At 38.5% G+C, this 16,432-nt stretch overlaps 1 protein-coding gene across 1 annotated transcript; it reads right to left on the bottom strand.

The window, feature by feature from the left end:
* Nucleotides 1-14,742: 14,742 nt before the first annotated feature.
* Nucleotides 14,743-16,047, bottom strand: LOC138898534 (uncharacterized). Its single transcript, XM_070184609.1, has one exon. The coding sequence runs from the start codon at nt 16,045-16,047 to the stop codon at nt 14,743-14,745; it is 1,305 nt and encodes a 434-aa protein (XP_070040710.1).
* Nucleotides 16,048-16,432: the final 385 nt, after the last annotated feature.

Here is a 16,432-nt window from a genome sequence, read left to right as displayed (position 1 = left end):
TCTGTAAAGTCCACTTTTTATTATTAAATTGATGAAAATCGTGATTTCAAATACTAAAATGAGTAATTAAGCTAATCAATTATTATTGGCTGGCCTGACAACTGTGTTAGGCGCCATCGCGACCTCTAATGGAATTTGGGTCGTGACAAGTATGATTCAGCTAGTAGAGTGAATGTTTCCACCGGCCTCTGCTCTCGACAATAATCCTGCCTGGGACGAGCATTATGGGGTGCTCGAAACTTAAGGTCCCGAGAATTTTCGTAATATGTGATATGACTTACGTACAAGGTCGAGTTAGGAAATTCGGAAGTTCATAAGTTTCTTACGCTTGAATCGATGCACGTTTTGTGATTCTAGTGTTGTTGGAGGATGTGAGCCCCCACGAATTTCCTATTAGTCCGAGGCCATAAGCACGCTCACAAGTCGCTTAAGTGTCGTCTTGCCTTTCCACTAGAGGTTAAGGACTGGAACAACTTAGATGATCATGATATTAAGTGTAGGAGGTGTATTGTATGTTGTTAGGGTCTAAGGAGATCCCTAGAACTAAGGCAAGTTGAGGGCTATGCAATGGGCTAAAGTTTCGAATAAATTCGCACAAGATACGACTTCAAACGCATGCAACTACCATAATATAAAGTCTTACATGGTGATATACCTATCAAATTAAAGCCCTTTGAGTTTAGTTTTCAACGCATAAAACTATTTGTCATTTCGATGTTCCTATAAAACGTTATAGGCGTTTTACTGAAGACTATCCTGTCAGAAAAATGGGCCGCGTTTTGGGCGCCCAGGATGGCGCCAGGCGCAAATCAAAACGCCAAAGTCAGAAGCAAAATTTTTGGGGCGTTTTGGTTGCGCTGGGCGCGGATCGGGATGCCAAAGGTGTAAAATTGAAATAAAAGGGACAGGGAGAGAGAAATAGCCTCGTTCTTTAGAGATTAAAGCTCCCCTCTCATCCTCACGTCATCCAAGAGTTCTCATACTACCTAAGGTGAGTTTTTAAGCGTGTTTTTATGATGATTTCACTTCTCAATCACTACTTACAACAAGGTTTTGTATTTGATTCTATAGGATTTCTTCAAAATCTCAAGAACACCCCTATAGTTGTCTTTCAAGATTTGGTCTACAAGAGGTAAGTCTACCATTCTCTAACTAATTCATGTTGATTTATTATGTATGAAATATGTGTTAGGACTTATAGGATGGTGATTGGAACCAATAAATTCCCAACCTAGGTGTGTTGGTATTATAGAGATTGTAAAATGAATTAATTGATAAGATTTGTGGGTTGGGAGTGAATTGTTGGGCATGCATGTGCTACGGGAAGTTATGGAAAAATATGCACATTAGATGTTTGATAAAATGTATAAATGACTTAAAGAATAGAAATCTTGCTAATATTGGTGCAATTGTGTTGCATTGTTGTAGATTAAACGTGCTTTAGTGTGGTGGACCATCGTAGTATTATTAAGAGGCGAATTTCTGATTTGAGCCATCCAGAGGTGGTTTCACTTACGAAGATCATTTGAAGTATCGGTTTAGTTTCGTCGAGGAAAGTATCTTGCCTAACCTTATGTGCAAATTATATCGGTTGAAATTCGTAGACGCCCTTGTATATTAAATTGAAAAATTGTTGGAACTTAGTAAATCCTTGATTTGTCATGCCTCATTCTTTGTTTGTCGAATTTGTATTTTATATGATATTTTGGTGTTATTGTCACTTGGATTTTTATGTGAATTCTGTGTGTTGTTGATTTGATATTTCTTGGAAATAATCACATTATGGATTTTTCATCTACAAATAATTAATTAAATAAGTTTAAATTGAGGCGTTTATATATTTATCAAAAAATTGGATTAAAGAAGGCTTTGTCGTGTGATGAGTTATTTTCCTATCCTTGTGTTTGTTTTTGAGATTTTATATACATTGTGTTGAGACGTGGACTATGTGTTGTGAAATTAATTGACTTTATTGTACCCTTGGAATGGTTGTGGCCTTCGGGGAATTTGTAAATATGAGTTGATGATGTTGTGCTGTTGTGATAATATTCTGTGTAAATTATTGTATAATTTGGGTTAATGTTATGGGGCTATAAGGGTGGCATTCCATTATTGATATTATGCAGGCATAAGGGTGGCATTTCACTATTGTTATGTGTGTTGGGATATTGTCTGGGTGGGGTGATAAGGGAGGCTATTTAATGGAGCGATAAGGGGGTCTATTATAGGAGCGATAAGGGGGGTTATTAGAGCGATAAGAGTGACTATTGATATTGTCAGGATGGAGGGATAAGGGAGGCTATTATAGGAGTGATAAGGGTGGCTACTGTAAGGGATGATATGTGATGAGGTGGGGTTATTGTGTTGGTAATTTTTATGTGATGATATGGGGTTATTGCGTTTGAAATATTGATGTGATATTGTGATTTTCCTTGTGCTTATTTTATATCTTGTGCAACTTGTCTTGTTGTTTCGGTAAACTTCATAATAGTCTGATTTATGTTGAAATTGTGAGCCTGTGGCTATTGCTAGGCAGATAATGTTATTGGCACGTGAACTGTCCGTGTAGATGTGATATGAAATATGGGCACGAGGTGCCGGGAAAATATAATGATTATATTATTGGCACGTGAGTTGCCCGTGCGGTTATGAAAGAAATATAAGTACGAGGTGCTAGGAAAATATGATGATTTTTATTATTGGCACGTGAGTTGTCCGTGCGGTTTTGATAGAAATATGGGCGCAAGGTGCCATTGAAATATGAAAGTGGGCTGAGACCCGTGTTACGACAATATGAAAGTGGACTGAGACCCGTGTCTTATGATAATGAAATGAGGTGTCATAGAGTGACTTTTATTTGAAAGATATTTACTTGAAAGAATTTTATATTCGAAAGATATGTATTTGAAAGAATTTTATATTCGAAAGATATTTATTTGAAAGAAATGTATTCGAAAGATATTTATTCGAAAGAATTATATGTGAAAGATTTATATATGAAGGACTTATTTAATTGGTTGTACTTGTGTTCCTTATTCGTTTGAGCAATAATTATGGTGTTCTTGTTGCCTTGCTATTTATATCACTAGTTGATTTTTGTTGCTATCACTGCTAGTTATTTTCTAGTACTATTATATATTACTATTTTGCACAGGTTATTTGACTAGTGAGTGTCTTGATTGTACCTTGTCACTATTCCACAGAGGTTAGCCTTGACACTTATTGGGTACCGATTATGGTGTACTCATACTGCACTTCTGCACATTTTTTAGTAGTGCCAGGTATTGGAGATACCAAAGTCGGGCAGAGTTAGTGTGTTGATCGCAAGGATTCAAGGTAGAGCTGCTTGGTCATCGCAGCCCTTTGGAGTCTTTCCATTTTTTTGTACTGTCAACTCTTATTCAAACAGTATTGTATATTCGATCCTTGAGATCATTGCATGTATTCAATTAGAGTTCGTGACTCAGTATTACCAGTCTTGGGAGGTTGTTATTATTTGTTTTCGCTTTTGATTTTGACACTTGTATTACATTATATGTAAAAACAAAATGGCTTGAATTGTTATTATAATCGGCTTACCTAGTATTAGAGACTAAGTGCCATGAAGACGCATGTGGTGGGATTTTGGGTCATGACAAGTTGGTATCAGATCCCTAGGTTCATAGGTTCTACGAGTCACGAACGAGTCAAGTAGAGTCTTACGGACCGGTACGAAGACGTCTATACTTATCTTCGAGAGGCTACAGATCTGTTAGGAAATTTTCACTTCTTCCATTCTTGTAGTGCGGAATTTGTTGATCTTGGAATTTGAGCCTTTGTATCTCTATTCCCTTACAAATGGTGAGGACACGTGATACCAGTTCAGTTGAGCAGACACCCGCGTATACTGCTCAGGCCACAAGAGGTAGAGGCCGAAGAAGGGCACATGTCGCGACTAGAGCACCTGTCAAAGCAGTAGTTGAGGAGCCGCCAGTAGCTCCAGTTAGGGGACAGGTACCAGAAACACCTGTTGTTGCCCCCGGGCTTCAGGAGACTTTAACACGGTTCTTGAATATGTTTGGTACATTAACTCAGGTGGGATTGATCTCTGTTGCACCAAATATTTCACAGATTTGGGGAGTAACTCAGACTCCTACCACCCGCACTCCAGAGTAGTGAGTTCACATTGGTCAGGTTCCGGGTGTAGTACGGGTACAACCTATTATTCCGGTTCAGCCTGAAGTCAGGCCAGAGGCATCAGAAGAAGAACAAAAGAGACTTGAGAGGTTTAAGAGGTATAGTCCACCTACTTTTAGTGGCACATCTACTAAGGATGCTCAGGGATTTCTAGAAAAGTGTCACTGTATTCTCTGCACCATGGGTATTGTGTAAGTGAGCGGAGTTACCTTTACCACAATTCAGTTGTCAGGAGTAGCGTATCAGTGGTGGCAAGTTTATGAAGAAGGTAGACCAGCTGATGCAATGCCACCAACTTCGGCTCAATTTTCGGAAATATTTTTGAAAGAGTTTGTTCCCCAGACTCTTCGAGATCCGTGGTGTATAGAGTTTGAATAGTTGCGTCAGGGCACCATGGCAATGTTAGAATATGCTATCAGGTTTAGTGAGTTAGCCCTTCACGCACCTATCTTGGTTCCAAGTCAGAGAGCGAGTCCGTAGATTCATTGAGGGGCTCGATTATGATCTTAAAATACGCGTGGCTCGAGAGTTGCAAACTGATACTCCATTTCAACAAGTAGTGGAGATTGCGAGGAGGATTGGGGGTGTTCTAGGTGAGGAAAGGGAGTCTAAGGAGGGAAAAAGGTCTCGAAGCTCTAGAGGGTTCAGTGGATTTTACTCTTCAGCTATGACCCATTATGGCGGAGACTCGAGCAGTCTTCCAGCTCAGTCTGCACATCAGATTACTCGGGGTGCTCCAGTAAGATCTTATAGTACACTACCAACACGAAATTCTTATAGTGGTTATTCCAATTATCTGGCATATACTCAATACGAGCAGCCGTGACCTCAGAGGGGTTGTTATGAGTGTGGTGATACTAGGCACATCATGAGATATTGTCCTAGAATTGGGAGGGGTGGATTTCATCAGAACATTCAGGCTACGGGCCACAATACAGCTATAAATAGTTATAGGCGTTTTACTGAAGACTATCCTATCAGAAAAATGGGCTGCATTTTAGGCGCCCAGGAGAGCGATGGCGCAAATCAAAACGCCAAAGTCAGAAGCAAAATTTTTGCGGCGTTTTGGTGGGCGCTGGGCGCGGACCGGGACGACAAAGGTGTGAAATTAAAATAAAAGGGACAGGGAGAGAGAAATAGCCTCATTCTTTAGAGATTAAACCTCACCTTTCATCCTCAAGTCATCCAAGAGTTCTCATACTACCTAAGGTGAGTTTTAAGTGTCTTTTTATGATGATATCACTTCTAAATCACTAGTTACAACAAGGTTTTGTATTGGATTCCATAGGATTTCTTCAAAATCTCCAGAATACCCCAAAAGTTGTCTTTCAAGATTTGTTCTACAAGAGGTAAGTCTACCATTCTCTAACTAATTCATGGTGATTATTTATGTATAAAATATGTGTTAGGACTTATGGGATGGTGATTGGAAGCAATAAGTGCCCAACCTAGGTGTGTTGGTATTGTAAAATGAATTAATTGATAAGATTTGTAGGTTGGGAGTGAATTGTTGGGCATGCATGTGCTAAGGAAAGTAATGGATGACCTAGAGACGATTATGAGGCCAATATTTTCTGTGGAAGGTGATTGTTAGGTGAAGAAATTCCATTGAAGGAGGTTGTTGAAAACTATGCACATTAGATGTTTGATAAAATGTCTAAATGACTTAAAGAATAGAAATCATGCTAATATTGGTGCAATTGTATTGCATTGTTGTAGATTGAAAGTTGTTTAGTGTGGTGGACCATCGTAGTATTATTAAGGGGTGAATTTCAGATTTGAACAGTCCGGAGGTGGTTTCACTCACGAAGATCATTTGAAGTATCAGTTTAGTTTCGTCGAGGTAAGTATCTTGCCTAACCTTGAGTGGGGGAATTACCCCTTAGGCATTGAGTCTAATGTGGAAATTGTGTAACTGAAAACTATGTACGCGAGGTGACGAGTACGTATTTGGTTTATATGTGCAAATTATATCGGTTGAAATTCGTAGACGCCCTTATGTATTAAATTGAAAAATTGTTGAAACTTAGTAAATCCTTGATTTGTCATGCCTCGTTCCTTTTTTGTCGAATTTGTATTTTATATGTTAATTTGGTGTTATTGTCACTTGGATTTTTATGTGAATTCCGTGTGTTGTTGATTTGATATTTCTTGAAAATAATCACATTATGGATTTTTCATCTACAAATAAATAATTAAATAAGTTTAAATTGAGGCGTTTATATATTTATCAAATAGTTGGATTAAATAAGGCGTTGTCTTGTGATGAGTTATTTTCCCATCCTTGTGGTTGTTTTTTAGATTTTATATAAATTGTGTTGAGTGGGGGACTATATGTTGTGAAATTAATTGACTTTATTGTACCCTTGGAATGGTTGTGGCCTACGGGCAATTTGTAAATACGAGTTGATGATGTTGTGCTGTTGTCATAATATTCTATGTGAATTGTTGTATAATTTGGGTTACTGTTATGCGGCTATAAGGGTGGCATTCTATTGTTGACATTATGCGGGCATAAGGGTGGCATTTCACTGTTGTTATGTGTGTTGGGATATTGTCTGGGGGGGAGTGATAAGAGAGGCAATTAAACGAAGCAATAAAGGAGGCTATTATATGAGCGATAAGGGTGGCTATTGTCGCGCCCCTTTTTTCTCGCGAAATCGGGATTCGACATTTGACAACTCTTTTAAGGAGGTATTAAAAGAGGAGAGTCACCACCTAACGATTTTTAAGGTGCGTTAGGGCACCTATTTGCATATAACTCTATTTTAACTAGTCAACGCCACCAATGATCGGGTAAGGGCTCAAGTTACCTCAAAGAGAAGGTGTTAGGCACTCCTCGAGGTCCACAACTGTGTGTCCCGGCCGAACTTAAATTATATGTATTAGTCTATGTGATCAAGTAAGCATAAAGAATACAAAATCTAGGGATTTTATTACGAGGAGATCTTGAATGGGGAGGTGCAACTATTTTTCCATTCTAATAGAAAAGAAAGAATAGGGGGTGCTAAGTTTTTTAGCCTAAAGGATCACCCCGTGCAGCATTAATAATATTTCGTAACTCCCTTGAGATAGGGTGTTACTCATATTATCCAGCGGGCACAGACTATCATCTCCTGCTACCTGATTACTATGTTAAAATTGTTTACCTAAGAGCGCTCTAATTTAGTTCCAAGTCGTGCCCTATGCGTGCACTGCCCGTCCCATACCTATGGTCCAGGAGGCTTTGGACCTCTATTTAGGTAGTTCTAGACCTTATATAGGCTCTTAAAAAATTCAAAACTAGGTGACAAACAAAACATATATTGGACTTCAAATAGGGCTCAATTTTGCCTCCACACTTAAGCAAAAAATGCACGCAAGACAAACTTCATGTTAAGCAATTTAAAATTAAGAAACTAAAATCCCTATAGACATGATTTCTACGTGACTATGCACTAAAACATACAAGAGGTTTCAAAGGCTAGGCGCTGCTCATAGACAGGATTATACGATTTGCATGTTGATTAATGAAATTGTAGATTTTTGGTTATTAAGCCTGTTGTGTCTAGGTGACCCCGTGCAGTAAGGAATAATGAAAGGACCATTGGGGAGATCCAGAAGTGCATAATAAACCATATTGAGAGGTGCAACATTAACTCTTATTAAGACGAAATAGTGTTGTCATATATATAGGATCTCTAATGTTTATCACTTGGAGCTGATTTTATCATTACACTCAACCCTATAGACATGTTTTCTAGGTGAACAGTGCGATGCAGTAATGAATGAGATGATTAAAATCCTATAGGCATGGTTTCTAGTGAACAGTATGAGATAATAGCAAATGAGGTGATCAAAATCCTATAGGCATGATTTCTAATGAATATGCTGAAATGAATTGAAATCAATGACATTTATTCCTATAGGTTGATTTTAGTAGCACATAGCAGTAAGCATAATTGCAGCACTTTGAATTCATGTTTGCTAGCAGACCGTGTGTGTGTGTGTGTGTTTCCCCTAATGGCATGATTTCTATAATGCACATAGTGATGGAATAGCATATATATAACAAGTAAATCATTGAGTCCTATTGGCATATTATCTCCCCATTTGGTATGCAAATATTAGAAATCTACCCATTCCCCACTTCACTAACACCCCTACTATTTATACAAAGTTATTACATGCCCATTAATGAGTAAGATACAAATGTTATACAAATAATGATAATAGGCCCACAGCAGGCCCAAATGAAATACCCAGCACTGTCTAGGCCTTTAGCAATTCTCACATAGCATACCCAGACTTCTAACAAGGAGCCATATTCATCAACACAACCCCAAAATCCATAGAGGAGCCCAAAGTCAATTCATATAACCATATTGCCAAGCATTGCATCATTTAAACCAAACGACTTAGATGTACAACAGATAATAGGAAGAAAGGGGTTGAATGAGGGTAGTTTAAGTTTCAGGGAATGACTAAGGACACAAATCCTAGTGTGTCAAAGTTCACAAGGGCCTCAAATGGACCCTTAGCAGTGCTTACACTAGGAGGTCAGCAGTAAAGCCTAGGTAGCCTTGGCTTTTAGCCGGCTAAGAATAAGAAGTTCAGAATAGCATAAGTAGCAAATGAGGAGAATGGACAATGGTTGAGTGACAGAACTGGGGGTACACTTATAACCTAAAGTAGACATAGCCAAGTTGAGCATACAGAGTAACTCATCAAGAAGTCCAGTAGGTTCAGCAGGATTTCCATACATAGCAAAGTATCACATAGACAACCACATTTTGAAAGAGTTGAGGAAGAAATAGGTTTGCATGGGTATAAAGAGATTATCATGTACAAATGCATGATACTAAACCAGTTGAGACCTAAAAAGTCCAAATTAAGCTAAGTATACACCCTAGTATCATAAGATAGACATATTAACTGTCATCAGGAAACAGGACTGCATTGAAACATGATAGGGAGCACACATTATGACAAAACCACATATGGGAAGGGTCAGGGGAGAAACAAGTTTGCAGTCACAGATGCACAATACAAACAAGTTAAAACCTAAGAGATTATGCTAAACATACATCATAGTGTCATGCTAATTAGTATTTAGACATGATGGGGGATGCACATTGTGACAAGCCAAATAATCACTAAAAGAACAGGATATCAGATAAACCACACACATGTTGGGGAACATATTAGCACAAAAGCAAGATCATAGAGAATGGTCTTAATACAAATTGAAAGACATTGCACATGCAAGAAAAATATTGCAGAGATTCAGAGCAGTATGAGAATCCAGAAGGAGGGAACATTCAGGCACCAATACACTGGCTAAACGAACTTAAGAGGGTCAGATTATCCAAGTTAGACTTAGGAAATCTCAGAACTAGCAGCATTAGGAGGAAGTTAAATGCTAAAGAGACTTAGAACAAAGTAGAATTGACAGAATCGTGCACAAAAGTAATCTAGAAAACATATTTTGCCATGGATTTCATAGGTGAGAAGACATGTAAATCATATACACATAGGGATGAAATTGCAAAAGTCAGGTGGCTTAGCAGTTAACGGACAACAATAAAGAACAAAATATCAACAAAAACCCAGAAACCTCGATGCGTCAAAGTTCCCAAGAGGTTCGAAAGAACCCCGAGCAATGCTCGCACTAAGAGAAAGTTCAAACAGTAGACTCTCAGTGGCCTTGGCTTTCAGCCAGCCAACAAAAGATATAGAACAAGATAATGAAGGAATTAATAGAGCAAAACTTCAAATTTTAGTGACTCTATATCGATTAGGTCCCTTTTCAAAGGGGAATGGGGAGGGGTTTATATAGTGACAGAAATCGAACAAGTAAACAAGGAAAACTGTAAAATCAAACATAAATAAGGAAGTATTAACATGCAGAATCAATAAAAATCAGATTAGGAAAAAAATAGGTAAACCCTTGTTGACAAAAATCAAAGATTGGCTGAAAATCCTGGCTAATCAGACCCAGATAGCCATGGTCTTGATTTATACGGACTAGATATTGTCCAGATTCAAACGGTTGAAGTGAATGGGTAGAATCGGAAATATGGTACTTGCCATTTTTAGGCAAGTACTAAGTAATACCATGGAGAAACACCCAGTAGCAGAGAAACACTAGTATGGTAAGTGAATCTTGGGAGAATCCCATTATCGATGGGATTAGGGAAAGATTGGGAGAAGGCAGCGATTAGGGTTTTCTGGTGGGAGAAGGAGCGTTTGAGGGCGGCTGGGTAGAGAAAATGGGTCTCTAGGATTAGGGGGCCGGGTTTAAGAGAAGGGGTTAGTTTATTAAGGGTCGTTGATCATTTGAGATCAACGGCCAAGATGAAAGAATGGGGTTGGACGGGTCATTTAAACGGGTTACCGGCCGGGTTATTTTTAAAAAAGTGGTTTGGTTTTAGGCTTGGGGTAATTGGGCTAATTCTGGTCCAAATATTGGTTAAACATTGGGCTATTATTTAAATACCCAGAATTTATCAAACCAATTTATAAAAAATGCTTGATAAATAAATAAAAATATTGTTTATACACTAAAATAATTAAAAATATTAACTTTGTATTATAAAAATATAAAATGCTATTTTGACACAACTAATATAAATAAAGAGCATTTATGTACAGATATAGGTTATTACTGCAAAATTGTGCAAAATAGCTTAAACATATTAATGTAATTACATAAAATAAAGTAAAATATTTTAAACATGTATTATAGGTGCAAACATATTAACTTTAAGTAGTGAAGTCATCATAAAATAATTTGAAGGAGTAATTAATAAATATTCAAACAATTTAAATACAGAAATATCAATTTTAAAGCTCTAAAATTATAGAACATTATAGAAAAATAGTTGAATAGATTTGTAAACTAAATAATGATGTAAAAAGGTGTTTTAAAAAAGTATATATATATATATATATATATATATATATATATATATATATATATATATATATATATATATATATATATATATAAATGTTTTTTTTTGAGAAAATATGAGGGCAAAATTGGGTATGAACAGCTGCCCCTCTTTACCTAGGAATGATGAAAGAGTTGTTGGGTAAAGCAAATGATGACCAATTTTGGCCGAATTAAATGAGGGATGATGTGATTTGGCAAAATTGGGGGCCGAACCCTGGTTCCTGAGTTACCTACATATCCCTGATGTTACGGGAATTAGGTCTTGTGTAGTTCTGGATCCAACGGTGAACGAAACCGATGGATTTGTCATAAGAATAGTCATATGTTTCGGAAAGGGTTCCTCTGGGTAGGATAGTATCAGATGAATTTATGCGAAGTCATGAATGCGATTTGAAACGTTATGGATGTATCACTGTGCAAATATCTAAATGGTCATAGAGTAAAAGTCGAGTAATTTATGATGGTCGATTATGTTTGAAATAATTGCAGGATGTGAACATTGAATGGAAACCGAAGAGAAGACTGCTCCTGTTAGGAGAACGGTTACTTCCCGGATTACCTGCAAAACTTAAAACACGGTGCATGCAAGTATATATTGATTATTGCGAGAATTTAAACATGATGCAGATTTCCTTCGGAACCTGAGGGTTGTCTTTTGACGGTGAGGATGGTGTTCTTAGACCATGACATCCTGTGCCATGAATCATGTGATAAGGGATTCGCAGGCCATGAAATGATGTCCTCGGGCCATGAGAATGGTGCCTCCAAACCATAATGCCTTTGAATAATGATGTTTACTTTTAAGAGATCCTCGGGCCATGGAATGGTGTCTTCCGGCTATGAGGATGATGCCTTCAGACCATGACTCCTTTGGACAAAATGGCGATATTTCAGCCCATGAAATGCCAAATATGATGTTTGGTCGTATGCGAAGATGAGACAAGACAAGGCTTAATCTTGGGTAAGATGAGGGCAATTCTTAGCCCTGGATGAGTAGAGGATAATGCTAGGTCTTAGATGGCGTAATGGAGATAGCATTTAATCACGGGGAAAACACAGTGCTTAGCCTTGTGTAATTAGGGAGGCAATGCTTAGCCTCATGCAGGAAGAGGAGACAATTCTTAGTCTCATGCAAGTAAGGGAAGCGATGCTTACCTTCATGCAGGAAAGGCAGTGCTTAGCCTTATGCAATTAAGGAGGCAGGGCCTAGCCTCATGCAAATAGGATACAATGCTTAGTCTCATGCAAAGAAAGTCAATGCTTAGCCTTATGCAGTTAAGGAGGCAGTGCTTAGCCTCATGCAAATAGGAGACGATGCTTAGGACCCGTTTGGCCATAGATTTTGCCAAATTAAACTTGGGTTTTATTTGGCAAACACATGTTTGGCCATAGATTTTGCCTACATTTTGGCCAAATCCCAAATCCCAAATCCAGCTCAATAGCTGGTTTTGGGCTAAAATATCACTATTATATTTTTTTAAAATTGCCCCAAACTTTTGTATTTTATAAAAGAGCCCACCATTTATTATTTTTTAACGATGTTGCTTCGCCTTCTCGATTATCTGATAGTGTATCATGTAGTTCATTATAAAAATGATAATTTTGTATGAAATTTATTTTTGTTCAGGACTATGGTTTGCGATAATATAATGAATGTTATTGATAATGGTACTGTTGGGTATTTGTGATAGTTTTTAGAACTTATGGGTATAAGTCATGTTTCGTGTTTTTCCAAACCAAACTTCACCCAAAACATATGTCCAAACACATTTTCATCTTCAAACCAAACTTTACCCAAATCAGATTTTTCAGAATAAATTTGGCAATCTATGGTCAAACACTAGCTTAGTCTCATGCAAAGAAAGCCAGTGCTTAGCCTTATGCAGTTAAGGACGCAGTGCTTAGCCTCATGCAAATAGGAGACGATGCTTAGTCTCATGCAAAGAAAGGCAGTGCTTAGCCTTATGTAGTTAAGGAGGCAATGCTTAGCCTCATGCAAATAGGAGACAATGCTTAGTCTCATGTAGAAAAGGAAATGCTTAGCCTTATGCAGTTAAGGAGGCAATGCTTAGCCTCATGCAAATAGGATACACTTCTTAGTCTCATGCAAAGAAAGGCGATGCTTAGCCTTATGCAATTAGGGAGGCAACGCTTAGCCTCATACAAATAGGAGACAATGCTTAGTCTCATGTAGGGAAAGGCAGTGTTTAGCCTTATGCAAGAAAAACGATGAGTGACAGTGAGAAAGTAAAGTATTTCTTAGATGGAAGTGTTTGCGTTTGGTAACTTGTCTTCATGAAGGTAGTGCTTTAATGTATCTACGGGTATTGTTGTCTTATCGTGCCTGCATCCAAAGAAGAATTGTGAGTTTTGTGGGGGAAGGTTGGTTTGCGCTTTTGTCTTCTGTTTTGCCTTTGCTCCTGTCTTGAGGTTCTGTTTGAGTTACCCTGGGTAGCATCTGGCTGTCATAGAAATAATGTTTTCGAAAAAATATCCATGCATTTGATAAATATAGTTATTTGAAATGTAGTAGTATGCGATTTTAAATAATTTAGATGAACCGGTGATTGTGACATATTTTAGAGACATTGAGACCTCCTTGCTTTAGAATTTTGAGGGTTCCCCTCAAAATTATGTCCCAGTTTAAATGCAATACATTGGTTGTTCCGTGTATGACGATGTCGGCTGAACTTGCTTTAGAATTTTGAGGGTCCTCCTCAAAATTCTGCCCCAGTTTTCTAATCATGGCAAAATGAAGATTTTATTAAGATGTGACTGAACCCACAGGAATGCCTACGTATCCCCTCTTAAACGGGAATCAGGTCAAGAGTAGTTCAGTTACATCAAGTGTAGAAATTTAAACATTCCTAAACATTGTATATCTTGACTGCGTCTGAGTTGATAGGTTATGGCCAAATCTCTCCGTCCATTTCTGCAAGTGTGAGTGCTCCTCCTGTTAGTACTCGATGAACCATCTAGGGACCTTGCCAGTTAGGTGAGAACATCCCCTTGGCTTCATCTTTATGCGGGAAGATCCGTTTTAGCACCAACTTCCCCGGTGTGAATTGTCTAGGTCTGACCCTTTTGTTGAAAGCTATGGCCATTCTATTTTGGTAGAGTTGACCGTGACATACTGCACTCATTCTTTTTCCATCAATGAGGGCCAGTTGCTCATATTGGCTTCGTACCCATTCTGCGTCGCTGAGCTCGGCTTCTTGTATAATTCTCAGAGAATGGATTTCTACTTCGGCAGGGATAACTGCTTCAGTACCATAAATCAACAAATAAGGAGTTTCCCCAGTTGATGTGCGAACCGTGGTACGATATCTGAGCAGATCAAACGATAGCTTCACATGCCACTGTTTCTAATTATCTATCATCTTCCTCAATATCTTCTTGATGTTCTTGTTGGTGGCTTCTACAGCTCCATCCATTTGTGGCTTGTATGCTGTGGAATTCTTATGCTTGATCTTGAAGGTTTCACACATGGATCTCATCAAATCATTGTTAAGGTTGGCGGTGTTGTTGGTGATGATTGATTCCGGCACCCCAAACCGACAAACAATACGATCCCTAACGAAATCTGCGACGACCTTCTTAGTTACAGCCTTGTAAAATACGGCTTCAACCTATTTCGTGAAATAGACTTTGGCCACTAGAATGAACCTGTGCCCATTTGAAGCAGCGGGTTTGATTGGACCGATGACATCCATCCCCCAAGCAGAGACAGGCCAGGGTGCACTTGTTGCATTGAGTTCATTTGGTGGCACTCGTATCATATCAGCATGTACTTGGGATTGATGACACTTTTGGATATTCCTGATGCACTCTATTTTCATAGTCAACCAAAAATATCCTGCTCTTAATATCTTCTTAGCTAAGACAAATCCATTCATGTGCGGTCTGCAAGTTCCGGCATGTATCTCTTCGAGCAATTTGGATGCTTCCTTGGCATCGACAAACCGTAAGAATCCCAGATATGGAGTCCTTTTGTATAGAATTCCTCCTCTTTGGGAGAAGTGGTAGGATAATCTTCGGAGTGTGCATTTCTGAGTATGATTTGCGTGCTCCGGGTACTCTCCTTTTGCCAAATATTCTTTGATGTCGTGGTACAATGGATTTCCATATATTTCCTCTTCAACATGAGCACAATAAGCTGGCTGATTATGAATCCCTACTAGGATATGATCGATGAAATTCTTGTCTGGGTGTTGTATCATGGAAAATAAAGTGGCCAATGCATCTGCGAACTCATTCTGGATTCTCGGAACATGTTTGAACTCTATTTTTGTGAATCTCTTCATCAACTCTTGTACATAGTACATATATGGTAATATCTTAGTGTTCTTCGTGGCCCACTCTCCTGAAACCTGATATAATAAGAGATCGGAATCTCTAATCACCAGCAACTCCTGAACGTTCATGTCAATGGCCAACCCGAGTCCCAAGATGCAAGCCTCATATTTTGCCATATTGTTGGTACATGGAAACCTGAGTTTTGCAGATACTGGATAGTGTTGATCCATTTCTGACACTAAAACTACTCCAATACCCACTCCTTTGAATTTCGCAGCCCAATCGAAGAACATTCTCCAACCATCATAGGCTTCGGTGATATCTTCTCCTACGAATGATACCTCTTCGTTGGGAAAATACATTTTCAGTGGTTCGTACTCTTCATCTATAGGATTTTGTGCCAGATGATCCGCCAAAGCTTGCCTTTTGACCGCCTTCTGAGTTACATAGATGATGTCGAACTCACTCAGTAGTTTCTGCAATTTTTCTAACTTTCCCGTAGGCATGGGTTTCTGGATGATGTATTTTAGGGATCCATCCTTAATATGAGATATGTGGTGTACGCACAAAAGTAGTGCCTCAACTTTTGAGCTATCCATGTCAAAGTGCAGCAGGTGCGCTCCAGCAAAGAGTACCATGCTTCATAGGGTGTGAATTTTTTACTCAGATAATATATGGCCTGCTTCTTTCTTCCCTTCTCATCATGTTATCCCAAGACACAGCTGAAAGCCCTATCTAGTACAGATAAATAGAGTAGCAGAGGTCTCTCAAGTTTCGGTAGGACCAGAACAGGTGGTTTGGATAAATATTCCTTGATCTTATCAAAGGCTTTCTGGCACTATTAAGTCCAACTTGTTGCAGCATCTCTCTTCAACATTTTGAAAATCGGTTCACAGATCACAGTTGATTGTGCTATGAAACGGCTGATGTAATTGAGATGCCTTAAGAAACTCATCACATCTTTCTTGTTCTTCGGAGGAAGAAAATCTTGGATAGGCTTGATCTTTAACGGGTCTAGCTCAA

Source organism: Nicotiana tomentosiformis, chromosome 9 (genome assembly GCF_000390325.3).
Source record: "Nicotiana tomentosiformis chromosome 9, ASM39032v3, whole genome shotgun sequence".
Classification (NCBI taxonomy): Eukaryota; Viridiplantae; Streptophyta; class Magnoliopsida; order Solanales; family Solanaceae; genus Nicotiana; species Nicotiana tomentosiformis.
This window is presented reverse-complemented; position numbering and strand designations above follow the sequence as displayed.